This window comes from Montipora capricornis, chromosome 4 (assembly GCF_036669925.1).
Source record: "Montipora capricornis isolate CH-2021 chromosome 4, ASM3666992v2, whole genome shotgun sequence".
In the NCBI taxonomy this organism is placed as follows: domain Eukaryota; kingdom Metazoa; phylum Cnidaria; class Anthozoa; order Scleractinia; family Acroporidae; genus Montipora; species Montipora capricornis.
In genome coordinates this window covers 54793500-54820999 of record NC_090886.1, presented here as the reverse complement: position 1 = coordinate 54820999, position 27500 = coordinate 54793500, and the positions used below count along the sequence as shown (strand labels likewise).

Sequence of the window (27500 nt, the reverse complement as noted above, 5' to 3'; positions counted from 1 at the left end):
TGGAAATTTGTTTGGAAACTACAACAATAGCAGCTGCATTAGCCCGTCCGTCTTTGACTTCATTTTTGTTAAAATGTCACATTTACGTGTGCATGCGCAGCTTTTCTCTTAATGAAAATACAGACATTACAACTGCTACATTACACGTTACTAGACAGATAGAAAAGATCACTATTCTCAAAAACATACATCATTTTTTTAAAGGCTCCATGTCATTGAGTATTTGTGATTACAGATATGTATTTTTGTAATTCAATTTTATCTTGAATTAAACTTATGTAACTTGTGCAGCTGATCGAAGTTCACCCTGCGAGTAGAGCCTCCTTTTTTTTCTTTTTCTTCACTGAGGAGGAGAAAAGGAGGCTCTGCCTGAATCGCGTCAACACTTTGAAGCCGCCGCAGCCCGAACTTCTGGACTAGTCAATCTTGCTTTCTTTCGTCAAACCCGTTTTTCCGGTGTAAGCATCCGTTTAGTGATAAAACCGATTATTATAATTGAGCCCTCTGTACCGTGAAAAATTAAGATAGCGGCGAGATCTGCTCGAAGCCAAGCACTTAAGCCTGGGTTCGAAATTGTATCCTGGCAACATGCAGCGAATGCTCAATAAAGATCTTACTCGACTCATGCAGAGTCTTTCTCGAGAACGCCAAAATCGAGTAAGCAAAAGAAAGGCTCTGCTAGCAGGGTGATTAAAGTTTCGTTTCTACCTTCAAAAATTAAACAACTCATCGACCGCGCCTTTTAACCCTTACATATTTAAAAATGTCGGTGAGTTGTAAGTCTTACAGACCTGTTCAGCTTGTCCTTTTTGTTTTAAGAACGCAACGTATGCGTCTTCCACGTACTGTTCATACCTAAGAGAGACAAGAATCAGTAACGTCACAACGTACATGTGATGAAACAAACAAATGCCCAATTGGGACTCCTTTGAGGATGCACCATTCTAGTTTTGAAGGTTGGCGAAAACCGTACATGACTGAGAAATTCCTCAGTAACCACCCAAAATGTGACCCTCCCAACAAAACCAAATGATAGAGAAATGAAAACTTTGTGCAGAAATTCTGAATAAAAAAAGTCGTATCGTGAAAAAAGTCCCCATCCGTCGATCCATTCCCCTGACCGACTTAGGGTCATATCCTTTGCGGCCTGAGACGACGGAAGGTGCACTGAAGAAGAAATGACTGGCGAAGGGGATTTGCATTTAAAAAAATAGACTCACTTTGGTGCCATCTCAGCAGCACATCTCTTAGCTTTGGGCCACAGTTCACCCTGAATGTAAACATCTATGGCTTCTTTGACCATCTCTACACCAAGATAAAGCTCACCAGCCTAGAATTATAAACATAAAGTTATTTTAATTAGCGACAGATAAAACTAGAGTGGAAAGGTCAGTTATAGCTTCCATTATGTACTTCCCATGTGACTGAACTGTCGAGACTTGTTTGGCAATAAAACCGAGTTACCTAAAATAGATTTCTCACAAAAAAGGACAGCTTGACTTCTGTTGGTATCTACAGTTTTTAAAATCTGTTGGGCCGGACCTAGGGTTGTTCTTTTCAATTACGACGCTCTCTAGATTGTCTTCATGACGGTCCAAATTCCCTCGAAACTTCCCCTTCAACTTGACTATATGCCATCGCAATCAAAACGTCATTCGTTTGCTTGAAAGCCGACAAACCTGTTCATAGCACTTGATTTCAGCAAGTCTTGCACAGGCTACCCTCGCTACATCGTAGGCACGATCACTAACAAACTTCATCGCTAACTCCACAGCCTGAAAATAATATGAAGGGAGAGAAGGTAGATCAAACAGGAAAAAATGATTTTGAGTAAGCTAAAAGAGATGCTGAACGAAATCTTTGAAGAAACATTGAAATGATGACGTTATGAGCAACTACGCGCAAATAACTGAAAAAAAAAAACCCGAAGGTTTCCAAACCAATGAAATTTCGATAACATGTTTGGATTGCGCTTGTACCAACGAGCCAAAGAAAGCTTGTGGGCCGGTGCACGTTCTAAACAACTCTTTACTGGCAACGTCATGCCACGTGGACCGAATTAAAGATGATGTAACTAACAACAACAACAACAATTTCACTTTTTTCTTTTACGTAAGAGATACATCTTCTCTGGCCTGCAGATAGCAAGGGCTAATCTGAACGCAGGGTTGCTCATTACTACAAGAAGGAACAGAAATATGGCTCAACAGGGAGACAACATTTTTCCAAGGTTTGACCAGGTTTTGAAAATGAGGTAATGGGCTAACTTCATCGGAGCTATGTAGCTTGTACCCACCTTCACCATAGCACCTTCTACGAGATCGTGGTCGGTGGTCATATTGGGTGTAATCTTCGTGTACATATCAATCGCCCGGTTGTATTCTCCTTTCTTTTCCCACTCAATCCCTTGATTCAATAGCGACTCTGCACCCCTGAGGAGGAAGAAAATTCATTCAAGTCCCGTTCTTTGAGACACATACAATCCAAACTTGAGGTTTTCCTTGAATGTCGAAGGTACATAAGAAACTGCTTTGGTTTTAAAATAACACTTCTGTTGTATGATTGGACCAAAGATCTCGCGCACCTTGTTTTTCAACCAATCAAAAGCAAAAACAAAACAATCACATGCACCTTGGCACCTTGTGTCGGCTACATGTACTTTCTTCCAATTTAATTATCTCTGTGTAATTTTGTAATTTTGTAATTTAATTAATGTTGTAATTTAATGGGGACAGCTATTCTTAGAGTTATTTTCATAGAGTTATGTCGTAGAGTTAGAGTTAAGTTTCTAAAATCCTGAAGCAAAAACAAAACAATCACATAATGGCCACTAGAAAAGGTGCAGATTATTTACCAAAACAATCACATAATGGCCATAATGGCCAAAATCTTGAATTAAGGATTTTGGAAGTCGTTAACTCTAACTCTAAGTCATAACTCTACTGAAATAACTCTAATGATAGTTAACCTCTAATTTAATTATCTCTGTTTTATAAACTAGTCAAGTGAGTATCCTCACAAGGCAGAGAAATTTTGTCCTCGCGTTTACGAACTCAAACAAAAACATTTCCAAAAGAGGAGTAGGACTACTATTGAAATAATTTTTAAACAGTGGCGATGGTTACTCTGAGGGTGTTCTCTCGTGAAATTCGTGACTTTTTTTACTCCTCAGTTTCATATAAAAGCGTTCTTGATCATCAAAAGGAAGTTACCTGTTGCCCTTGGACATAACCTCTCTGTCATATTCATCTTGCCACTGTTGCAACTATTGGAGTAAAGAAAATGACAATTTAATACAATAACTTTTAATCATACAAGTTATCGCATAATACGGCATCTTTAATCCAGATTTGCGGCCGCAATGATCTTATTTAGAGGTCGTGGGTTCGATTCTCACCATTGTCGAAGATTTTTCTCCTTTCTAATATCTTGCTTCTGTGATGACAAAAAAAGCTAAGGTCCAGCAGCTTGGTTAAGTATCGATACACAGGTCTTGGTATCGGTATTAAGTATCCATACAGAGATCGAAGGTTCGATTCCCACCCAAGTCAAATATTTTCTTACTATATGTTCTATATTAATTCGGAACGCGGTGCCACATAACAAGGTCCAGCATTCTTAACTGCAGCTTAGTTAAGTATCGGTACATACCTTATGGGGAAGGTATTCTTTCACAACACGTAGGGCATCGGTCCACATACCAGCTTCCTGTTAAAAAAAAAAACAAAAGGAGAAAAATATCTTAAGGTGAGAAAACCACCAAGGTATCACAGTGGTATCCTACCTCAGAACTTTTCCGGAACATGATATACGTAAATATGGTACAAAAGCGCATTATGTTTGAAAAGTTATTCTCGTGTCCCAGTGTAAATTTCACAAATTTTGTAAACACTGCGGTATAAACACAGGAATAAGTCAATGCATCAAATCACCATTTCGCGAGACGGAAGTGATCGGGGATTGCACGATATTGTCCGCACAAGAGAAGAACACTAATCTTCCGCGAACCCCTCTCGCGAGAAGTCTTGCGAGAGGGCTATAGTTTTCAGTCTCGCTAATCTCGAAACAGAGAGCGTCAAGTTCGGTCACGAGTGTTGAAAAATGTTCTCTCTTCGCCCAGGATTAAAACCTGTGCACCTTCTGCTGGGTTAAAACTTTATCACAGAACGGGGGCCCAGGAATTTTTACACCAAAAGTTGAATTGTGTACTCACTTTGTAATAACGTGCGGAAAGTTCTGGTCTCTGAGCACGCAAAAGGAACGTCTCTGCTTTCTGAAATTCCTTCTTATCAAATGCAACACGAGCCTGCCAAGAAAACAGTTAAACATGGGTGGAGGTAAGGGAGAAAAATCAGGCGCTAACGAAAGATGTTAGGATTATCAATGATAAAAACGGAAGATTTAAGCCATCTTCTTCCCAGAGGCTATATTTCCGACTGATAAGTTCGGATCATTGTTGTAATGAACGCGAACCCAATGTCACCCAAGTTAGAGCCCCTGTCGGTGGGGATTTTCCTAATTTAGGAGGCCGAGTCCTAAAAGATATCAGTTGTTGGATTACTGGCTTCTCAGAAGGCGTCAGTTGAGTAAATTATCCGCTTACAATCTAAGCGAAACTTGAGTCCTTCTTATCTGCTACCGCTTATCAACCAATCGAAGACATCTAGTTAAAGGGGCTAGGTCACGCTATTTTAGGTAATTTTGTTTAATTTTCAAGTGAAGCTATGATCTTCGCAGTTATGAACGCAATTTTTACAATTGCGTAGAGAAGCCTGAAAAATTCAGGACTTCAACTGGGTTTGAACCCGTGACCTCGCGATTCCGGTGCGACGCTCTAACCAACTGAGCTATGAAGCCACTGACGTTGGGAGATGGTCAATGACCAGTTTTGTCCATCCATGTCCCTTCTTGGCTTCCCTGTGTTTTGTTAGAGTTCTTCTATAGTTTTGAACAGTTATTTTGATATTTTAGTTAATTCTATGACCATTCGATCAGTGCTGAAATCGCCTAAAATTGCGTGACCTAGCCTCTTTAATTCAATAGGCACCTATGCGTAAAATACAGGGGGTAGAGTTATACGGAGTTAACTAATGGCGCAACAATTCCCATTCTAACTTCTGTTGTTAGCAAATAACTATAAAAAGCCCACAGAATTACCTGTCCAACTAACACGTCCGTTACACTATCAGGGTCATTTTCCTCTGCTACACGCTGAGCGCTGTCCCAGTCTTGGTTGTGAACATACCTACAATAGCATGGAGAAGAAATGAAAATGAAACCGACATTTTCCGGTATTCGTCAACAAATAAGATCTCCTGTTAGGTCCTAACAGAAACCCATAAGGGTTGAAACGTGTAACGCGCGTTCACAGCTTCCGAATATTCAGTGCGAACTGATTGGTTGAATGTTTCAGTGCTAAGTACCATATTTGGAAGCCCTCGCTCTTGTTGTTCCAAATATGGTACTTAGCAAATTGAATATTCAGAAGCGTGGTTCCCAGCACACAAGGGGCCGTCACACGTTTCAACCCTTATGGGTTTCTGGTCCTAATCAAACTTACATTAAGACAGCTTCTTTGGACTTGCCAGCTTGGATAAACTCTTTCTCGGCTTCGCTAAACTTCCCCTCGTCCTCCAGGAACATGGCGTATTTCAGGTGAATGTCGGGAAGCTTTGACTTCATGGCGGTGCGCGATAAATCAAACGCAAACTCAAAAGCACTGAAATAAAATAAAGATAACAGAGCAGTTTTCAACTGAGTGTCAAAAGTAATTAGCGAATTACTCTGGTTTTGCATCACTTCACTCGGTGATTGGTTCAAAGTTCTCGCGCCACTTTTTCAACCAATCGTGGCTCGCGCGTGCACATTTTTCCGCGCTTTGTGTCGGCTGCGTGTAATTACTTCGAGTTCTGATTGGTTTACTGGATTTCCTCCCTCCTTTTTAATTGGCTAAAGTAATTACTTTAGATTTGGTTTTACGACACTCGATTAAAAACCGCTCTATAGAGCGCTTTTCAAATGAGTGTCGTAAAACCAAATAGGACTGCGAGTCACTGCTGGTGGTTCCTTAACGTAAATCTGAACATGCTGAATGGCCTGAAGGAACTTCATGAAAGGTTTTCAGTCTAGGGGCACATTTTTACCGGTATTCAACTATTCCACGTTCTCCACTCTAAGAGAATACTCTCAGAAACGAAATTTGAACACCAAATTCAGAGGGACTCCAATCTGAAATCTCATTTCCTAAAGAAACAAGATACAACTTGAAATTGCTTCTAGTCGATGCACATCTTACCAGTTTTCTGCGGCGTAATCTATAGCCGACTCCAACAAACCAAACTTTTGTAACAACTTTACTGCTGAGTCTCCTCCTAAAAATAGCACCAGGAAAAGTGTTCAGAATTAATTTTCTTTTTACGATTAAAAAAAAAACGGAAGACTGCAAGGCTATGAGTCAGATTGTCTAAATATGTCACCTTGTTCTTATTTCCACCAAAAATTTGATCTTGAGCTTACCTAGACTCTTAGCCCACAAATACGCTACTTGCTTTGACGCGTTTTGGCTGCCATGCTGTTTGGCGACCTACAGGATAAAACGAGGAAAATAAGCGTGCAGAACGAGGGCAAGGTGAGGTCATTGTTTCACGTTGGTTTTGACAAAAATAGGAAAACTATCAGATAAAACAATTCAGTCACTTCTCAGCACAACAGTTCTCGCAATTATTTGAAGCACTGGGTTGCCAAGTAGGAGGTCGAATCATTCGGACAAATGGTCCCGCCTTGTAATGATACATGCAAATGGTTAGACCACCCAATCATTTCGGAAAAGGACGCAGACAAACCGGTTTCATTGAAACTGTGGAAACAACCCCATGACCAAAAAAAAACACTACCAACTCAGAGCAATTCGTGTTTAAACAGCAATATTTCGACATTATCACAACGTCTTCACCAGTCGAGTGTAGCTCTCCATGCTTTAGTGACGATGTTGTAAGGCTCTCTGGCCACAGGAAGTCGATAGCATAAAGCTCCTTTCCTATTATTTTAAGCCTAGTAGGATGTATTCCCGAAGTTCTTATAAACACAAAGAAAGTTTCCTCTCGGATTAAAAGAAGTGTGACATAAAAGAGCGTTGTTATTGGTCCACGCCATTCAGCTCAAACTAACTCTATAGGCCTCCTCCCACATGTCTTGATTTCTGTACATGTTAACCGCTGCTTTCCAGTCCCTCGCTTCCAAGAAATGATGCTCTGCCTGACGTAACTGGCCCTCACCTTCCAGTTCCTATAAAACAACACAAAAGCAACACAGAGATAAGTACAAAGAACGGAGGTTTCAAGCCATATTCGTCCCGAGACCCGTACGCCCGAGGGATAATCTCGCTAAAAACTGACGTTCGACGACAACGTATTTATCCAATTTCATGATTTGTTCTCATACTAGAAAGAACCCAAAGACCTACGTTTATAAAAACATTCGGAAGTTCGAGGAAACAAAAACTTTGAAAAAACCTTTTGCAACAATTTAGTGCACAATAATGTGTTTTGCCCTTCTTGAGTATTGATATGTTGGGCGCAAATTAACCACATGACCACCCAATATACAGAACAAGGTTTTCATATTCCAGTTTTCCTCTGGGATAGGGAGCAACCGTCCGTCGTTGGAGAAGAGATCATTTAAAAATTCGCAGGTCGTTCGTTAATTGTGGCGAACCCTACCCCCCACCCCTCCCACCTTCCTGGCGGAAATATGAAAATAAGCAGCTCTTATTTGCGTTCATAGATCCGTCAAATAAGCACTGTGAAGAATCTTCCCTTCAAACCGAAAATTTACTTTCACGTCCCATGTAGTAAGTTTTAAAAAGTTCGGTGCTTATCGATATTTTATATAGGCATTTTATATTCATGAATATTTTATATATTCTTGACTACAAGTACCAGATATTCACCTGGTAAGGCTTACTCAGTAGAAGACAAACATGTACCACCAAACGTACAATTGAATGCCTGGATTTCTAAGAGATCAGATATATGTAACAAAAAGTCTTTACCTTTGCCAAGTGTATGTGAGTGTCTGCAAGGAGATCTTCGTGATGTATCGCCACAAGTCTGATCATGTTGTCAAACTAACCACAGTTAAAGCAAAAATCATTTAGTATGGATATATTTTTAAGGATTTAGGGTTAGTTTCCCGATACAAACCCCTCACTTAACGCAACATTTTTTCCGATCCTTTTTGGACGTTTCCTGTTTGGACGAGTGCATTGGTTAAGGTGGTTTACTATATTTAGCATTTTCCCCTGATTTGCGTTTATTTGTTATGTAAAATTACATTTTACATCAACTGCAGTGACTAACACTTCAGAAGAGACAACCTGTTCCTTTAATTTCACACATTTCAAAATCTTGATCTTTTTCTTTGAAAAACTGTAGTAGGCCATTTTAATTTATCAGAGATGTGTGAAATTTATTCATCCAGACAACCAGAATTATGAGAACTGATAATCGGATGGTCATAGCTTTGATTCCTGTTCGGAGCATTCCGATATTTCTGAGTTTCTCAGTCTCACCGTTGATAAATAGATCTCAATCCCTAACCAGACAGACTTGGCAAAGGCGATTTAAACAAATTACCTGCCGCAATTTCTTGTACATGTTGATGGCTAGGTCGGGCTCATCTACTGTGACGTACAATCTAAAAAAGTACAATTTTTAAACCAATTTACACACCCTAACGATCTCAGAAAAGGACAAGGAAAAAAAAGATTAACAGCAGGTGTCAACGAGTTTTTATTAATTAAACACTGGGTATGAACTTCAGAAAACGCTCGAGGAGAAACACAGGGTGTTTTTTTCACTGAAACATGGGTTAACCTAAAATGCATTCGCGGGTTTTTTCCTGCAGTAGGGAAAAGAATGAGATAAATTATGCACGGAGAGAGACGAGATACGTGTTATGCCACTGAAGACGTTTCACATATAGAACGGTTTTCAATTGAGTGTCGAAAGTAATTTGCGAATTGCTTTGATTTTGCATTACTTCACTCAGTGATTGGCTCAAAGTTCTCGCGCCACTTTTGCCACCAATCAGAAGTGAAACCAAAACCAATCGTGGCTCGCGCGTGCACATTTTCCCGCGCTTTCTGTCGGCTACGTGTAATTACTTCGAGTTTTGATTGGTTTACTGGATTGTCTCCCTCCTTTTTGATTGGCCAAAGTAATTACTTTAGTTTCGGTTTTACGAGACTCGATTGAAACTCGCTTTAATTACCTTTCTGCTTCTTTATATTTGCCTTGCGCCTCCAGCTCTTGAGCTTGCGATATGTAGATTACAGCCACTTCCTCTTGCGTCATGCATTGAACTGCAAGCTGCAAAACAAGGAGAGCTCAGGTTATTTCACCTTCCGCATTGATCTGACTTACAGTAGTTGCGCAATTGCTTTTATTCTGCATCACTCTGCACAGTGTTTTCCGGTGCATCTGCTCTACGTCGACTCCACGTCATAATTGGCTCTTTGAATGTCTGCGCATGACTGAAGTGATTTCCGAAGAAAAGGAAAACCAATCTAGAGCTAAAGAAAATCACCTGACAGTGCGAGTGGATTACCTTATGAGCAGCTTCGTACATGTTCGCCTTAGTGTACATTTCAATAGCGGCCCTTGGGTCTCCTCCCTTTACAAAATACTTCTCGGCAAGCTGAAAAACGAAGGGGAACTCCACAGTTTGAGTATGCTATGATAACGATCATGATTCTTTTCACCAAAGGATCTCTTACCTTATACTCTTGAACTTGAGAGTAGTGTTGAGCAATGTGGTGGTAATACCTGCAATAATTGCAGCTAATAAGTTGCATGAAAAACAGTCATCATGTGCATGCACTATTCTTCGTCCAGGATATATCCGCTATGCATGTTGTAACAGACCAGCTGACACCCTGACAATAATTTATCTCTCACCCTTTTTGTAGACTGCGAGCAGTTCCTCTTTCGTCGATCATTTAGGTCGGTTGAGTGCGACTAGAGGACACGCACCCAGAAAAAAATGGCCGCGTAAAATTTGGATTCGAGGAGGAGCGAGTAACTTAGCGATGAATGAGGCCTAGGGACTGCGCATGCTCGACGTTTACCCTATTAGGGGTGTTCGACACCTTCATTACCTGAATTTTCTAACAACCCAAGTGTGACGATTTATTTACGTGGATTGAGAGGAAAATAACTTGATATAAAGTGGTAAGAAAAGCAATCTTAAACACTGTCCATCCCCACTGCGCAGGCCAATACCGGATCCATTTTGACTAGATTACTTGAAAACAATGTTCTCAAAAGGCATAATTCAAGTGTGAGTGCCTTTCGTTCTGACTGACCTTTCGGCCACGTTGTCATCCTGTAACTCCACAATCTGCACCGCTTTGTTCCATTGCCGAGCTTGAATGGCTGCTTCAATAGCTTTGATAGAGCATCTAAAAATAACATTAAGGTGTCTTCTAAAATTGGCTGACGAAAGTATCACAAGCTTTACAACGAGGAGCAATTATTGGCTTAAACTGCAATCCCGCGCCACATTTTCATCCAATGAGAAGTCAACGCGTGACCAATTGTGATTGATACTTGCACCTGTTTTCCCGCACTTGCCTTTTGCTGCACGAAATCGCCTTCCTCTATGATTAGCTCATTTAAAGGCCCATTTAAACAGTTTCAACTTTTGCTTTAACATGCATTCAACAAAGTTAAACGGATGTTGGGCAGATGTCGGAAGCAAAAAAAAAAAGTTGTGCAGAGCTCGAGGTCTTTCAAATTGTTCCAACATCGCGCCAACAATTGAGCCAACACTTTGATTGCAAGGAAACAGGAAAAAGAAACCAGACTCTCCCGTCCAGATTTACGGCCAGATGTGAGCACGCGTGTTCTACAAATCGAACTATTTAAACGGCATCAAATCCATCCAACATTTTCAAAAACAAAGGAAATGTTGAATCGATGTTGAGTGAAATTTTAAATCAGTTTATAATTGATTCAACACGCATTCAACATTTTTACCCTTTTAAGGACGGTGCCTACTATTGTTACTACACATAGGTTCTGCGCATCTCGATATACTCTGGTTTCCTGTCGGTGATGCTTACCAATACAGTGATATTTTTGCGCGGTTTAAAACTATCCGGAGAAAGTAGATCTTAGTAATTACTCTTGGTATCCAAAAAGAAAATTGGGGGTAACCATGCATTTTTGAGAGATAATTAAGTTTCAATTTGAGAAAGAACGCCGTACATTGCTTTGTATTTTAAAGCTTTCTTCATCAATTATCTTTGAAATATGCGTGGTTACCCCCAATTTTCTTTTTGGATATCAATAACACTTGTTAAGATCTACATTTCCTGCATAATCATAAACCGGGGCAAAAATACGTTTGAATTAGTAGGCACCGTCCTTAACAATGTTAACTGACCTGTTCAAATGCACCCAACATTTCGTTGAACAGAGTGTTGAATGAAAGTTGAAGCAAATGCTGAAAACGCTTAAATGGGCCTTAATTGTCCACGTATCACCTGGTAGGGCAAATTTATTACTTCCCTAGTACAAATTCGGAAAGTGCTATAGTAAACCTCGTTAAAGCCCCTATGGAATAACGCACTTTACAAAACAACCAAGCCTCGATTGCATGCTGCTCACCCAGCCTCGATATAGTGATTGATAGCGGCATCCAGTTGCTTTTGAGACACCAGATAGTCACCCCAGGCCTCCTCTAGTTTGACCACCTCTCGAGGAAACGCTACACGGGAAAGCTCCACAGCTTTAAAAACAAAAAGAGAAAAGTCAATTTAATTGTAGTCATAGATTCATAAATACGCCATATGACCAAGCTATTATTTGCTCAAAGTTTTATTACTCTCTCATTTCAACACAGCTATACATGTAAGACACATAATTATTTAACATATTTTTTTCACAAACACTGGTCAAAGCCGGTGAATTAAAAAAAACTATACTCGTGACCGAGAAGACACAAAATAAATGGAAAAAAGAATTCCACATCTTTGGCAAAGTTGTCTTTTTCAGTTGGCAGTCGAAGCGATATACCTAAAACTACAACATACAAGTTATTTTGTTAAACAAACATGGCACAAAATTATTGCTCTCACCTCTCCTGTAAGCGTTTCCCTTGCGATATGACTCCATGGCTTTGTCATTCTTCCCAACTTTCTCATAAAGCTCTCCCGCCTTGCAAAAAGAATAACACTGTTCAGCCCTTCCATTCCAAGGTAAAAAAAGCAATGCTTTTAACCCTAATCCGCCCGCCCCCGCCCCCCAAAATATCCAGAGACATTGGCATTAACCCAAACCCTAACGGGTTCTCTCCATCTTAAATGTTCTTCACTCTTAAACTTGTTACATCTTTTTTTATTGCCAGGTTTTTGTATTGCACTTCTCAAGGCCACCCACTTTCAGACGTTCTCTGGTAGGAGGCGTCTTCCAGTCTTCCAGTTTTATTCTGTGTTACTGCATCCGGTGAGACTGGACATGTAATAACAATCCTTTGAATACCGTAAATAGTTGAAGTGTGATAGTGATTTGTCTGCTTGGCTTCGGGGCCTTCCTCACGACTACTAAATCATAATTAGAAACTGTGAAAGACACTTGCCTGTTCGTACAATCCTCCCTTAAGTAGCGAGGCTGCAATTCTTTCTAGTAATTCTGAAGAATTTATAAGCTCCTGGGAAGAAACAAAGTCATGACACATTTATTTTATTCTATCTTTGTATTTCTTTGTTTTTGGTAATTAACATTCTTCATTTCTTTGGTAAAAAGCTTTTGGTGACACTGAATATCAAGGAGCCGTCGTTTTGTTCTCCATTTCACGCATACTAATCTTAGACTAGTTGCACTCTCCATTTTATTCAATTCCGTTAAGAACGATGTCGAGTACGCGAGTAGGCCTCTCCACAGAAGGTGAATGACTGGTCAACTCTCGCTTGGTTGCCTTGACATTCTCACCCAAGAAATAAGGGGACTTCAATCAATCCATCATAGCAATTCCAGGCCACTTGACAGCCGTATAAGTCACTTACCTCCCTAGTCATGGCCAGTCTTGCAGCCTTAGCAGGCAAACCAGCCTTCAGGTACAAATTGATTGCCTCACTGTAGTTGCCTTCTCTCTCTTTGACCTGAAATAAGCATATCAAATGATAAAAAGGGGTTACAAATAGGAAGGGGGGGGGGGGGGGAGGGAAAGAAATGTTAAGAAAAGTTCGGTTAAACTAACCAGATGTCTGATGAACAGTGGCACCCAACGATAATCTTCCCGTGAAATATATGTTCGGGAGAGTCAAACTGCTCTAAGAATTTCGGTTCTAAGTTCCCAAACTGCTATAGAATTGTTTAGTAAAACATCACCTAAAAGTTTCGCATCCAGGGAAAAGTAGTCCTTTACCTTTTTGGAAGTGACATTTTTGCAGTTTTTGGCAGTTAGAAAGGTCACCCAGAGGCAGCAAGGATAAGCACTCGCGATCGTCTCCCAGCAATGCAGCCCGAGTTCGATTCCCAGACACGGTGTCGTATGTGAGTTGAGTTTGTAGGTTCTCTAATCTGCAGCGAGAGGTTTTTCTCCAGGTACTCCGGTGTCCCAGAGAATTTAGACCCCCACCTAGATTTGGAACCCCCGGTAAAAATCCGTTAGCGGATTTGGACCCCTCGGTACAAACCCGCTAGCGTATTTGGACCCCCGGGAACTAAACTCGCTAGCGGGGGGGGGAAGGGGTCCAACTCTGCTGTGACACCGGTGCCCCCCATACTCAAAAATGATTTGATTTCATAATATTATGCATTGTTTGATTTCCCCAATTAGTGCCTTAGCGCTAAATACACTTGACACTTAAATAAATACCTCTTAATAACCGAGTTCGAGATCCGTACTGTAAGTTACGGACCGAGTTTTTCCCGTTGATTCATGGCCCAAGCGCTTCGCGATAAAAACGAAGATCCGTGACTTACCGCACGGACCAAGAAAACGAGGTTAGTGATGTGTTTGAAACCCTCAGGGACTTCGATTTAACAAATTGATGTCAGGCAGAGGGATCAAAATTAAGTCCAAAAACGAGAAGAACGTGGGACAAAAATGCGAGAAACTTCAATCTGACGTAAGCAATATCGCAACATTATCGCATAAATTATAAATTTATGTGTCTGTCCGCTCATTGACAATAAAAATTAGCCAATGAGCGTGCGAGAACTTTGCAGTCATTGTAAAATTGTTCTTAGTTTTATTTGGTTCATAAAAGATTTATTTCAAACTTTCTTTACTTTGGGTTTTTTTCCTCTACCACTTATTCTGATTTGAACTGGATGTTCCTATGTCAGAATATTTCAAAGGAAGGAACATAACCCCAGAAGGAAAATGAAACATACCTTTGACCATTTAGTTACTGTCATTACCAGAAAACAATTTTCTAGTTTCTAAAGAAACTGTGGTGCTGCGTCGGTGGGAGAGTGAGTGAAACATTGCTCTGACGAAGGGCTAACGCTCGAAACGTCAGCTTTCCAAATCTTTTGAACACGGTTGTAATTCAACCTTTATCAACTCTTTTGATAAAACCAAATTTTCATTATCAGAAAACAGACCAGCATTATCGTTTCAGAAAACTCTTAAGGACCTGGACACAATGTTCCATTAAGTTGTTTAGCATAGAAGTCTTCGTTCGTAGTGGTGTCAACTTACCTCACCAGCCTTTTCCTCTTGGGCAGTCTCTGAGAGCCACTGGTAATGAGCGGCTCGCAAGTTCTCCAGCTCAGGATGGCCCTGGTGTCAAAAGAGGTAAGGTAAAGTCTGCTACGAGCCTAGAAGGCCCATCAGGCCGGCGCCTATCTCCGGTTTCTGTAGCATGAAGCGACTAGGTCGACTAGGAGTATTTCTACTCCCCCCTGGATGGGATGCCAGACCATTGCAGGGTTACCCCCAGCAGTAAATTCGCCGGTACCCATTTATACACCTGGGTGGAGAGAGGCACCGTGAGAGTAAAGTGTCTTGCCCAAGAACACAACACAATGTCCCCGGATACCGCGCCTCACACGTAGTGTCAAAAGAAGGAGAATAAAATTATTTTTCGAATTGTATCCCATCCCGTTGTAGGCAAAACATCACGCTTTCCTGAAAGTTCACTTCGCTTCTGTTTTAAGGCAGTGAAATTGTTGATGAAAAACGTGATATCATTTGCAGTTGGTCGGGTAGACATCAAGCCCTTCCCCCCTTAGAAATAAGAACTTACTTCAAGAGACTATAAAGAAGGCATATACAAAGTCTGTCCTAAATGCCAGAGATGTCAATACAGAACAATGCAAAAAATGAAACTCAAAATATTTTATAATGGTTCAAGCAATTTGAAGAGTCTGAAATAGTGACTTTCTTCCCGGGCTTTCTTCCCCTCAATCTGTCTTCTTACTGCAATTAAATGGTTTGACCACTACCACCCAACCCACCTTTGCATCAGCAACAGCAATGGCCTCATCCCATTTGTGCAGCTCCTGGTACATTTCAATTGCTTCATCCACATATCCATGTTCCAGCAGAATGCTCTCCGCCATTTTAAAGTTCTTATCAAGTACTGCCAGCTTGGCTCGTACACGAACATGGTTTGTACCATCTCCTCCCTGTAACAAGTATTTAACAATCAACCAGTAAAATCATAAATGAAGGGAAACAACAAACAGGAAAATGAGATGTCATCTGGATAAATTTTTAAATAGCTTACCATTTCTTCTGCACTTTGTTCTGCTACCTTGTTAATCTGTCGCAAAGACTTTGATTTGGACACATCACCCAGTGCAGCAAAACAACGCTCTGCAATGTGCAACTGTCTTGCCTCCAGAGCGAGGCGACTCAGTGTCTTCCACATTGCCTCTGTTTCCAAGGACATTTCTAAGCTTTCCAGAAATGCAACAGCCCTGTATAGAGACACAAAAAGCATAGAATCAATGAGCAAAATTGGTAACTCTACATGTAAAATAATCTACCATTGACTGTGTACCTTGGAAAATCACCATCATCAACAGCTGTTCCAAACTCAATCAAGCCTTCATCCAAGGTGTATGAGATCGTCGTAACACCCTCATTCACTAAGACTTCTGTCTTACCATCAGTTCGTTCCAGGTCAACAATATCTCCCTGCAAAAGTAGTTTCAACTTTTTAACCGTTCACTTTAAACTCTCCTCTTAAAAGACAAAAGCGTGCATAATTCCTGTCCCTTTGTTATCAAAATTAGTGACCTTTAGCTTACCAAGATTAAACTGAGGGAAAGTTATTATTGGAGAGAATAATATTTTGGGAACCAGAAGTTGCATTACATGATCATCGCTATTATAACCCTTCAACTTCAATGTTTGAGCAATTGGGAAACAGAATTGATTATGAAAAGATCACAAGATTGTATTTCACAGAGAATACAAAGCATATGATATACAGCCCTCTGAAAGCCAGTTTGGATTTCTCTGAAATAATATACACGAAAGTCATGTTTTTTCAAATGCAAATATGAATCTAATATGATTTGTTAAGCCACAGCCCACTGCATTTAATGAAAGAACTCAAGTGCTCAATTATTATTGAATGAGGCTAAATATAATTTAGGCAAAGTTAAAACCAAGCCAATGCAGCGGTGTTGCCTGGGATACTTGGGGGGGGGGGGGGGGGGTTCCAGGGAGGTTTGCAGGGGCATTGCCATGTGCTTTGGCTTGAGATGCTTTTTCGCTTGCTTGCTTCTTTACGCCTCCGGGAAATTGATTATTCTTTGGTTCCCACGCTTATTTCCTTCAGAAGGACAGCGCTACCTCGTGTTTTCTTCGCTCTTAGTGGGTTTATGCCTCCATAACGCACAACTCGCAACAGTTTGAGCACTTATTTTGACATGGCTTCTGATCCAGCAAACTCAAACTCGGATCTTTCTCCCGTCAGTCCAGAACTTCCAGCGTCAAGTTCTTCTTCAGCAGGCTTAGTTAATTTCGTGGTCAGTTCATCTTCTGCCTCTGGTTTGTCTTTGGATAGTTTAACTGCTTCAACCGTCAGCGCAATTCGCCCGCTCCTCAACTCTGGGCGCCTTAGTGATCAGTCTGCGGCTTTATCTTTGCCGGCTACTGCGCCTCCGGGGCCTACATCCAGTTTTTGTTTGCCGGACCCCAGCTTGTCAGTGGCCTCTACTAGTCCTAGCGCACAATTACCAGCCTCTCCTGGCTCAGGTAGGCCTGTTTTGGTTCCGTCTTGTGTTAATACATTTGCCGCACCAACAATGTCGTTGCTTAGTTTGCACCATGTGCTTCATCTTTTTCACTTGGTTTGTCAGCCCCATTGGTTTCGCCATCCTTTCAGCAGCCATTCATTATCTGGCCTGGAGTCTCACCGGTTCCTCACAAAATAGTTTCACAGATCGTCACTGGAAAGTTTATCGATCTCGCCAAACTTCTCTTTGTCAATTTTAGGGAAAGTGAGTCTGAGCCTCAGCTGCTTTTCGACTGTAGAATCATCTTGTCTTCTACCAAGCGTCCCCAGCGGAAAAATCGACGATATCTTAGCTTGGTCGGAAGCCTTTTCCATCTTTTCGCTAATACTTGCGACTCATTTTCCTTCGAGATGGCGCGGTTCAACACTTTATAAACTCTTGATTTTGTGCACGTACCGCCGCCAATTTCAAGGCAACGCCTGGCTGGCTCACGACAGAGCCTTTCGCGAACATGCGGCCGCCGCCCGACTCACAGATTGGTCCAGCATCAATGTCCAGTTGTTTAATTTTCATGCCTATAAACTGTACATTAGAACTCCTTCGGAGGCCCTTGCTCAAGCGACCTCCTTGCTGTCACAATGACTCTGGCTTTTGGTAAGTTCTCTCTGTCAGTTTTGCTATCTTGTGCGCTCCAGCTTGTGCATCACGCCTTGCGATCTGATATTCTGCTCATGTAATCATCGTGCCTTGGCCAACAAAAAGACAAAGAAGTTGCTGCCCCATAGGTCTGCCAGTTTATCTTATTCATCTGGTAACTGGCTTTTGTAGTGGGTAAGTATTGCTTTTTTTTTTGCATTTGCCTGTGGTGCTGCAATATGATCATGCCACCATCCCTGCTGATGAGCAGTTTTGCCCTTCAGTATTTGCTGTCACTGCATATTGCCTGTGGTATTACTGATATTGCAACAGAAGACGTTGGCCGGCTGCATTTGCCTTGCCCTTTGTATACTGCCATTGTCGTTGCAACTGCATGTAGCAGTCAGTGCGTCTGCCTTGTCAGGCTTGGCCTGCTGCTTTGCCCCACCTGTCTTGCTGGGGTTGCGGGTATTGGTGCTTGGGGTTATTTTTTTGCGTAAGGATGGTCCCATGGCCTTTGGTCCACAGTCCCTCCTTTCTCCAAGCACCCGCTTGCTTGGTGATTACCCTTGGGAGGTGGACTGTGGCTCGGTTGCCATGGTGACCTCCTTGCTGCTGAGGAGAGTGCTGTCTCCTCCATTGCTACCTTTACGGCACCTACCCTCCAAAATATTGGCATGGTGTTTTAATTATTAAATCAAAAAAATCCTTTCGGTTTTGAACACTGACAAGCTTCTTTATAACAACTGCTTTAAGGTTGGTTCATTAACTGCGCTGATCTTTCCCTAAGTAAATCAAGGTGTTAGGGTTTTTTCTTTTGAAGTTTCACTGGTGTCATCTAAGATGGTCTTTAAAGTTAACGGTAAAAATAGAAACAAATAATATAAAACACTCTTTCATATAAAGTTGACATTTCTACAGAGCTTTGGGGGCAAGGAGGCAGCAAGGTGAGATCGCAAGTTGCCTCCCATCTGTGTGGCAGTGGGCTCCAAATTTGGAAGCAGTTACACTACCATTTACGCTATCATTTATTGTGCCCCTTTGTATGGAGAGCAATCGTCTCCTTCCAAGGTATCCTTGTTTCAAATTTCAGATGACTATTACTACATTTTGTAAGTAAGGTAGATTACTGCAAGGTTTCATTTAAGTTACACTGCACATGTGTGTTTGCCTACCTTAATAGGAAACATGGTAACCCTTTCGGGTGAGTCGATGTTGTACCACACACAAAGGTTGCCTCTGTTTTGTGCTACTACCACATCACTAAGTGGAACCCACTGCACATATGTACAGTAGTTGAGGATTGTTGTACGAACTTCTGTATCCACATCCAGGAGATGGAGCTAAAATATAATCATTGGAATAGATGAGAGAAACCCAAATGAAACAAAAAACACACATGGTACAAAGTTCGTTTTCTGCAAAAACTTATACCAAATAAATTAGAATACCTTCAATTTCTTGTCACGAAATAGTAGGGTCCTTCCAGTTTCATTGAGCTTAAAAGAATAACAAATTAGTTTTCATTAGTTCTGTCTCAAGACCTAGTGCTGAATGTGCAAGGAAAGAATGATAAAAGAACACCTTAAAACACAGGTATTAAATAACACATTGCTCACCTCCAACCAGTCAATCCTGGAGTCATGATTCACTGTTGCAATGTTAAGCCCAGTAACCATATCCACTGATGAGAGAAACAAAGTCAAGTTATTGATGGTGAAAACATTTCTGTGTTAACGATCTCAGAAAGACAACAGACGAGTTGGCTCAATTGACCAGATCAACACCCGATGTCTAAAAACAACTGGGGAGAAAATGCTTCCTCTGTAATTTCAATTATTAGTAAGACTTTCAAGTCTTGTTGAATGACAACTTAAAACCAAAGGCAGTCTCTCACATTCAATACTGTTAGACCTTATTCAGCATAAGCACTGATCAGTGAGGCCATCTAAATCACTAACAACAGTGATCAAATTGATGGAGTCCAAGAACTGGAAGTGGCAAATAATCTTTGAGGATTCTGGTGATGACTTTGCAAAGGGTTTTAAAAATTTATTTCCAAGATTGGTAAGGTTTATTCTCCTTAAGCTAAATGATCCTCAATGTTCTTGTTAAGGATGCTATTGTATAGGATATTTAGATATTACATTTTTGGATGACAGAAATTGGTATTAGTTGTAAAGCTTACCAACAGTGATGGTCTTGAGATCCACAAGGTAAGCCATCTTTTTGTTGTTCTCTACACCTCTTTGTTTCCTTTCATTCAAGCGGACACTTCAAGAAAAATGAAACACTTAATGGTAATTGTCACGTTCAATTTTAATGAATCATCATTTTTTCCTTCTATACAAACTTAAGCTAAAAAGAAAATACAGTAACTGCCTTACCTGATCAAGTGAGGGTTCATAAACTCAGTTCTTACTGTACCAAGAATCTCATTGTTTCCATATTCAATCAGAGACAGCTCACCTGCATTGAATACCATGCACACCTGATGACAAAAAAGTTGTCACCTTTGTCACAGCGTTCTGCTCTTAGAGAAAGAGAGTATTTTCTTGACTGGACAGGAAAACAGCTGACAGTGTGCCAGTTACATTTACAGTCAAGCTAATTGTCACATGTAACCACTGTATCCACAAGACTGAAAATTATAAACATTTTAATTCTTCTTTAGAGCCTCCGAGATTTGAATGGAACCTTAAGATTTTTCTGAACGTTACTGCAAAAAATGCACAACAACTGAACAATAATTCATCAAACGCTTAAAATAGAACCTTGAGAGCAAAGTTCAAAATTGGCATGCAGATTTGAATACTCAGTTCAAATTTCAAAACAACTGGTCACACTTGACTTTAATCAAGATGATATCAAGCAAGCTACAAATGTGCAACTGCAACAACTTGGTTACATGTGGTAGTTGAGCAAGGAAGTGTGCAAAAAAGTACATCCCAAAATGGGCTCTAGTGTTCAGGTACTTTCATATACTTCACCTCTTAAACAATTCACCAACACCAACATGTCTTGACAGACCAGTTGGTAGAACAATGTGAAGCCCGATAATGCAAACCATCATTTCAAATTCATTTCCTTCATAAGAAAGGTTTCCCAAAATTATTCTGGTAATCCGGCCATTTCAGGAAAATTCTCTAATTTTCAGTCACCACCAGGTAAACTTGGCTTTCCTTGTTGATTATCAACGGATACAAAATTAAACTATTAGGGACATACGTTTTCATTTTCAAAAAAGAACTTTTCGTTTCCACCTGTTCCTTGCCAGGGTACCTAAAAAATAAAATAAAAATACCTCTGTCAGCTATTTCATAACATCCTAGACATTTTGGAAAAAAGAGTTATTTCCTTACGTAATCCTGAGTTATAATTACCTCACTTAGTTTATTGTGTGACAGGTCACCAACCAGAAGAGTGTCTGTTGTGTAAGCCACAAGATATCTGTCCTTACCCATTATGCTGACTTTATCAATCTTTGCAAATAAAACGGATAAAGAGTCAATTTTATTGAATTAGAGTTCTAGAGGGAGGGTTTCCAAAAGGTCATAAGGTCATGAGGTCATAATTTTCAAACCTATATCAAATTGGAAGGATTTTGATGTCATCAAAACCCGCCCCTAAACGTGAACACTGAATTTATGATTGATGGCTACTACAAAAAAAAAATGAAGATCATCATCAACAGACAGAAAGCAGCCCTTTGAACTTTAAGAATTGTACACACAAAATGTCCACTGTCTAACAACTTCTTCCTCTTCTTAATCTACCAGCTTAGGAGCTGGTGGAACTATCAACAAGCAATGATTCAGAAACGACTTAACACATGTAGTTTGTAACAATTCCTTTTGTCACAATATTATTAGCCTCAGGTTAAAAAATGGATACTTACAGGAAACTCAGAGATGTTGAAATATGACTTTTTATTAAAATCTGGTATTAACAGAGAACATCACCTCATAACCATAGTGAGATTTCAGAACAACACGAGTTCCAGATGATAAGTTCTTCACTATGACCTGTAAAATACAAAGGAATAACTTGGTTAACAGTTGAATTGCCAGTTTCATGAAGAGTACAAAATGTAAATAATTTTAGTTGTCAACAACACATTTCAATGGCTAACCTGACTGAGTCCCACATAAGTCATCTCAAACTTGTTTTTGTAAACTGATCTTCTCAAGCAACAGTCAAAGAGTTCCACACCACCACACAGGGTACCCTGTAAAAAAACAGGTAAAGTCACAGCTTCTTTAATGATAAGTTTTCACTGGCCACACTTTGCAAGGGAAGATACATACTGCAACCAGTCTAGATCCATCCCTCTTCCAAGCCATGGCAGTGATTGTGTACAGGTTGGGAATTTCTTTCAGTTTTGATTCATCCCAAGAACCTTTTCTTGGACTCCAGTTAAACACTCGCAGCCTATACAAAACAAAAATGAAATTATTAACAGACAGGCACAAAGTTTTAACAACTGAACATTAATTTTGCTTCTGAGGGACTCCTATTGATGACTAAAACTGTTAGACAGCAATAAACAGAAAGCCACTCTTTGAGGGAAAGGGTTAAAGAGGACATTATGTTTTGAGTTGACCAAAATGTGAAAAACTTCTTAAAAACAAATTGCGATTTTGAGACGGCAATACCACATTATATTGACGGCCAGTTGGGAGAAAATATATTCCATATTGGGCGGAGTCGCGAAGCGACGGAGCCCAATATGAAATATATTTTCTCCCAACGCAGTCAATATAATGTGGTATTGCCATCTCAAAATCACAATTAGTTTTGTATCGCGATCCATCATTTATAAGGATCAATAAAACTGTAAACTAATCAACCCGCACCTGATCGAAATTTCAATTCTTTCTACCTGCGAAACGTATTTGTTTGCGTACCTCAGCAACCCAATTCAGTGCAACGACGTCAATTTCAACATTAGAACCAATCACAGGTTGCAAAACTGAGATGTCAATACCACGAAATATTGACGGCTCACTCATAGGCAAAACTATAAGAAGATCACGATACAACTTAATATTAACTTAAAGCCAATAGTCTCAATAATTATTATAGGTTAAGGTAAAGGTAACCCTCATTTAACGTTGGAAGTTCTTTTACCCTCTAGAGGGTATTTTCCCAGGAAGCTGACAGTGCACTCATTTTACCCCCCTCTGTCCATCAGTGCTCTGTTTTAAGGGTAATTAAAGCTACCTGAAGCTACACAGAATGGAAAGAAGTCGAAGCAACCATTTGAGGTCACTAGGGATCAAACTCAGGACCTCATGCACGGAAGGTCGAGCTCCAAACCAACTGTGCAATCGTTACTCCTTACACTTATAAAGCCCCTATGTTTTAATTTTGCTGAGAAATAATGATTCAAACATTTGCAGAAAAGGAAGAAAAAACAGGTTACAGAACCAAGAATTTGCTGTTTATTAAAAACACTTAATAAAATATTAGCCCGCGTGCAGACGAACATTACTAAACAATGAAACAGTGAAAAAACAAAACACTGTAACACCGAAACGAAGCACCAAAACGCCATGTATGACCCAACCATATATTGAATACTAACCGACAAAAGTTGGATTTGAGATTAAATATCATTCTAGGCCTAAAACATTGTTGCTCCTTATCTCAGTCTTAATCTGAATCGTAATCTTAATCTCAATGAATTAGAAGCAATAACGTTTTAGCCCTAAAACGACATTTAATCTCAAATCCAACCTTTGTTGGTTAGTATTCAATGCATGGTGAGTTCATGGTGTTTTCAAATTGGTGCTTCGTTTCACTGTTTTGGGGTTTAGTAATGCCCTGTGCAGACAATGAATTTGAAGTGCAACATTGTAAGTACCTTCAAATTAGCCATCTGCACGCAGGCTTTAAAATGTCTGTATAATGAAGGTAAAATTTGGAATAAAGTGGTTTCTAGTGATCAGTGAGCAATATAAAGTTCACCTGTTGTAACTACCAACCACTACAGATTGGCCACTGGGGCTACAAATTGCCACAGTGAACTCTTTTTCCTCATCATCCCTGGTGTAGTCAAAATTCTGTAAAATCCTCCCTAGAACAAATATGAAACCAGCAATTTAATGATATCAGTAGTATTATCAATGTTATTCATTCAAAGTACACATAATTATTTCTATATTTATGGCCCTGAGATTCCTCACATGCATGCATAAATTTCTAGCAAGTGGACAAAATATTTCTATTGATATTCATTGAAAAAATGATGTCAATCACCTTAAGACAGAAACACAAGATGAAGGACATCATATTACTCCTCAGATATTGCAGCTGTGAATGTTTGAAACTGCAGTAAATGTGATTAAGCATACTTTTCCAGAGCTCCGAAAATGTCTTGGACTGACGATAAAACAATGTTGACTTTGGCTTTCATTATGATATGAAGAATTATACAGCGGTCAGAAGTGTCTATCTGCTTCTGCCCATCCCCCTTGGATACCACCTTTCACTATCTGGTGATTGCTAAAAATATTGAAAACTGTGTCTTGAGCAGGACATTTGTAAAAACAATGAAAGGGAATATTTGCAGAGAAGGCTGCTGACATGCATGTACTTCATGATATTGCTGAGAAAAAAAACCCTGACAGCTACACAGTCTATTAAAATAATTTGCAGTCAGTTCTTTTAGACTGTGTACCTCATTGTACCTAAAATTTGTGTGATTTCATTTGCAAAAATTAGCTCTCTTTCAGCTGGTATAATTGCCCAGGAGAAGGAGGTGGGGGAGGGGGGGGGGGGGGGGGCAAAGGGTATGGTTTTTTTAGCCATTTTGGACTGAAAGAGGGTATGGATTTTGACCATTTTGGACTGAAATTATCAAATATGGCATGGTTTGTGCACTCAAGTCTTGAATTGAGTATGTTTTTAAAAGAAGCTACTTCTTCATCATGAAGTGATAAGACCATCAACAAAAGCCCTTCTCAAATTATTATGCCAACCATGTAACAGGTGAAATAGGTCTGAAAATAGGTCTGAAATAGGGTATCAAATTTTTGGTCAGGTCTGAAATAGGGTAGGGAAAATCACAGATTTTGGTCTGAAATGGGGCAATTAGGGTTTCGGGAAGTGGGCCGCACACCCCCACCCAATTTTTCTGGGAATACCCTAACCCCCCCTCCCACATTATGGTGGTGAGCTATCTTTAACTGACTACTTTACATATACAATGATCATCTCACCTTCTTTTCCATAAGCAATAATCCTCTTATCACACCCAGCAGCCACAATTGATGAGCCCCAGCAAAGAGCATACGGGGAGCAGGAATGTTTACAAATCTGACCCTACAAGTAATAAATACAGTAAATGAGATGCAAATTATTTAGGACAATCATTTGAATGGTACAACTAATAAACTGAATAATTTGATAGCATGCAAACTCTGAGCCTTAAAACATAGCTCTTTGTGAAGTTTGGCTGTTTTTCAGTGCCTCTAATTAACCTCAAAACTGAGTATCTGCAATGTTTAATTAATATTATTAATATCTTGCATTACCTTTAATAAAGGGGATTCGCTTCTGACAGATTGCTTAAAATAGACAACATTGGCAGACTTTTGTCTGAATGAAGGCCAAGCTCATGAGAGGCCTACTGCTACTAAGGTCTATGACCGAAATGATGTCGAACTCCTGCGTATTGTCACATTTAAAATAATTTTTGCATTGAAAAACAGTTGGAGATGTCATCTTAGAGATAGATCCATGCATGCCTCTCACTTGCTCAGATGTGGGTCAAAAGACTGCTGTTTTCGATGCGTTGTACACCTCATTTAAAGCAAAATCGTGCTGTGAAAATGGTGAAATATGTTTGCATAAATGCACAAAGACATTTAACACAGCAACAGACAAGGCATTGTATTTGACATCTGACAAACCATCAAATGCAGATTCTCCAGCAGGAAATCATTTTTGTTACACAAGTGCGTCAACCTCTCTATGACAAAGGTAACCAAAGCACAGAAAGAGCAGCAGGTGTACTGCACGTAAAGGTGGTATTTACATTGACAATTAACACATACCGGTAGTTTTTTTTTATCACACTTAAAACAGGACAAGTACGTGTACGTGCTGAGCCAGCTTCTAGTAACTGACCCAGATTACTATTCAAATGCACTACCGACCAATCTTCCAACATCTTTCACAAGATGTTAATAATATCATAATAATTATTAACCCTAACCCATACCTGTGACAGGCCTGTCCCTTCATCATCAAAAAAGTATCTAACAATGGCACCATCAATATGACCAGACAGGATTCCTTTCCCAGAAACACTACCAAAAAATAACATTACAAAGAAAATATTAACTGCATCAACTAATATCAAAATAGCTGCAAGTTTGTGTGAATAAAATGGTTGCATGGTATTTAAGATTATTAAGTCTCTTAGTCAGACTTATTCCGTCTGAGTAAGATAACATGACTTTTCTAGCTTTGATTTTAAAATCATTTCACCATTAATTTTCACCAGTCTTGTTTTGTCCACTGATTTCTGATGGCATTTTTATTATACCAAAGACAGCTGGACATTGCTGCTGAATACCCACTTTCTTTGCTATCAACCTTATTAGGTTTCATTAAATGGCATCATCAGTCAGAATACTTACTTTGCAGCCAGTGAAACAACGAAGTTGTCAGTTCCATAAAGAGTTGTTGATTTGTTGGTTTTCAGGTTAGCAATGCGAACCTACATGTATATTAAAAGGACAAGCTTATTATGTGGACAATACCAGTATATCACTACTACCTTCTCTTTATTTCCTTTCATAATAAACTTTCTATAGATATAACTCATGCTCTGATTGGTTAAAACAGTGACTGTGCACTTTATGAGAGTACAGATGCATGGCTGATGCCACTCATAGGATTTGGAAAATAAAGTTTTCCGAAAATTTTAGACAAACGTGTGAGGAAATTAAGAAATTCCTTATTATAACATCAATTTCTATTAGCCAAGGACTCATCAAAGAAATTCTTGTCAGATCATTGTCTTCTCTCCTAGAGAGCTTATTAACCCACTGACTTCTGTCTAATGCCAGATAATTTTACTTGTCAACTGGGGGAGCCCTGGGGTGCCTGGGTTAAGATACAATATTATTCCTATCTTGATATATTCTAAAAAAAAATGCTAATAATTATAAGCATGAAAAGAAGATCTGGTATTGCGCCAGTCTTTACGAACACACCTTTCCATCTGCCAAGCCAAAGATGATGCTTTGTTGCTCTGGTGGCCATATTAAACATGTCACAGCACTCTGAAACAGAAGCAGCACAGTGACTCCTTGCTTCATCTTGTTGATGATGAAGGCACAGCATGGCGCAACAGCCATATGTAACTAGCTGGGATATTGATTTTGATGAGAAAGGAAAACCAGAGTACACAGAGAAAGACCCTAACTTGATGAAACAGATGCATACCGTAAAAGTCCATTTATAAACTGCGCCTTTTTTTCTAAAAGTTCAAATAAAACATCGGGGATGCGGCTTATCTACGGAAACATCCGGGGTTGGACTTTTCTAAGGCCTAATTAATATTCAAAGAAACTTCTCAAGATGTCACTGAATAAACATACAACAAACTGAAAGTGCGTTGTTGTTGATCATTGCCTTTTTCTTGAG

At 39.9% G+C, this 27500-nt stretch overlaps 1 protein-coding gene across 1 annotated transcript in view; it reads right to left on the bottom strand.

Annotated features, from left to right (window-relative positions):
* LOC138047539 (intraflagellar transport protein 172 homolog) overlaps positions 1-27500 on the bottom strand; it is a 41925-nt gene that overhangs the window by 9317 nt on the left and 5108 nt on the right. Inside the window, exons 5-45 of the mRNA XM_068894430.1 lie at positions 27068-27136; positions 26489-26568; positions 26068-26155; positions 25064-25166; positions 23811-23919; positions 22148-22271; positions 21973-22068; positions 21803-21865; positions 21224-21322; positions 21069-21122; positions 20228-20331; positions 20029-20114; positions 19460-19524; positions 19292-19339; positions 19016-19183; positions 16019-16155; positions 15743-15935; positions 15471-15641; positions 14713-14793; positions 13067-13162; positions 12640-12711; positions 12140-12218; positions 11670-11790; positions 10364-10459; positions 9776-9824; positions 9607-9696; positions 9271-9368; positions 8634-8694; positions 8051-8125; positions 7168-7284; positions 6517-6583; positions 6296-6371; positions 5561-5719; positions 5158-5245; positions 4214-4306; positions 3652-3708; positions 3213-3265; positions 2297-2432; positions 1680-1775; positions 1221-1330; positions 792-855 (exon numbers count right to left, since the gene is read on the bottom strand). Coding sequence (XP_068750531.1) covers positions 792-855; positions 1221-1330; positions 1680-1775; positions 2297-2432; positions 3213-3265; positions 3652-3708; positions 4214-4306; positions 5158-5245; positions 5561-5719; positions 6296-6371; positions 6517-6583; positions 7168-7284; positions 8051-8125; positions 8634-8694; positions 9271-9368; positions 9607-9696; positions 9776-9824; positions 10364-10459; positions 11670-11790; positions 12140-12218; positions 12640-12711; positions 13067-13162; positions 14713-14793; positions 15471-15641; positions 15743-15935; positions 16019-16155; positions 19016-19183; positions 19292-19339; positions 19460-19524; positions 20029-20114; positions 20228-20331; positions 21069-21122; positions 21224-21322; positions 21803-21865; positions 21973-22068; positions 22148-22271; positions 23811-23919; positions 25064-25166; positions 26068-26155; positions 26489-26568; positions 27068-27136 — 3891 coding nt within the window. The remainder of the gene's footprint in view (positions 1-791; positions 856-1220; positions 1331-1679; positions 1776-2296; positions 2433-3212; positions 3266-3651; positions 3709-4213; positions 4307-5157; positions 5246-5560; positions 5720-6295; positions 6372-6516; positions 6584-7167; positions 7285-8050; positions 8126-8633; positions 8695-9270; positions 9369-9606; positions 9697-9775; positions 9825-10363; positions 10460-11669; positions 11791-12139; positions 12219-12639; positions 12712-13066; positions 13163-14712; positions 14794-15470; positions 15642-15742; positions 15936-16018; positions 16156-19015; positions 19184-19291; positions 19340-19459; positions 19525-20028; positions 20115-20227; positions 20332-21068; positions 21123-21223; positions 21323-21802; positions 21866-21972; positions 22069-22147; positions 22272-23810; positions 23920-25063; positions 25167-26067; positions 26156-26488; positions 26569-27067; positions 27137-27500) is intronic.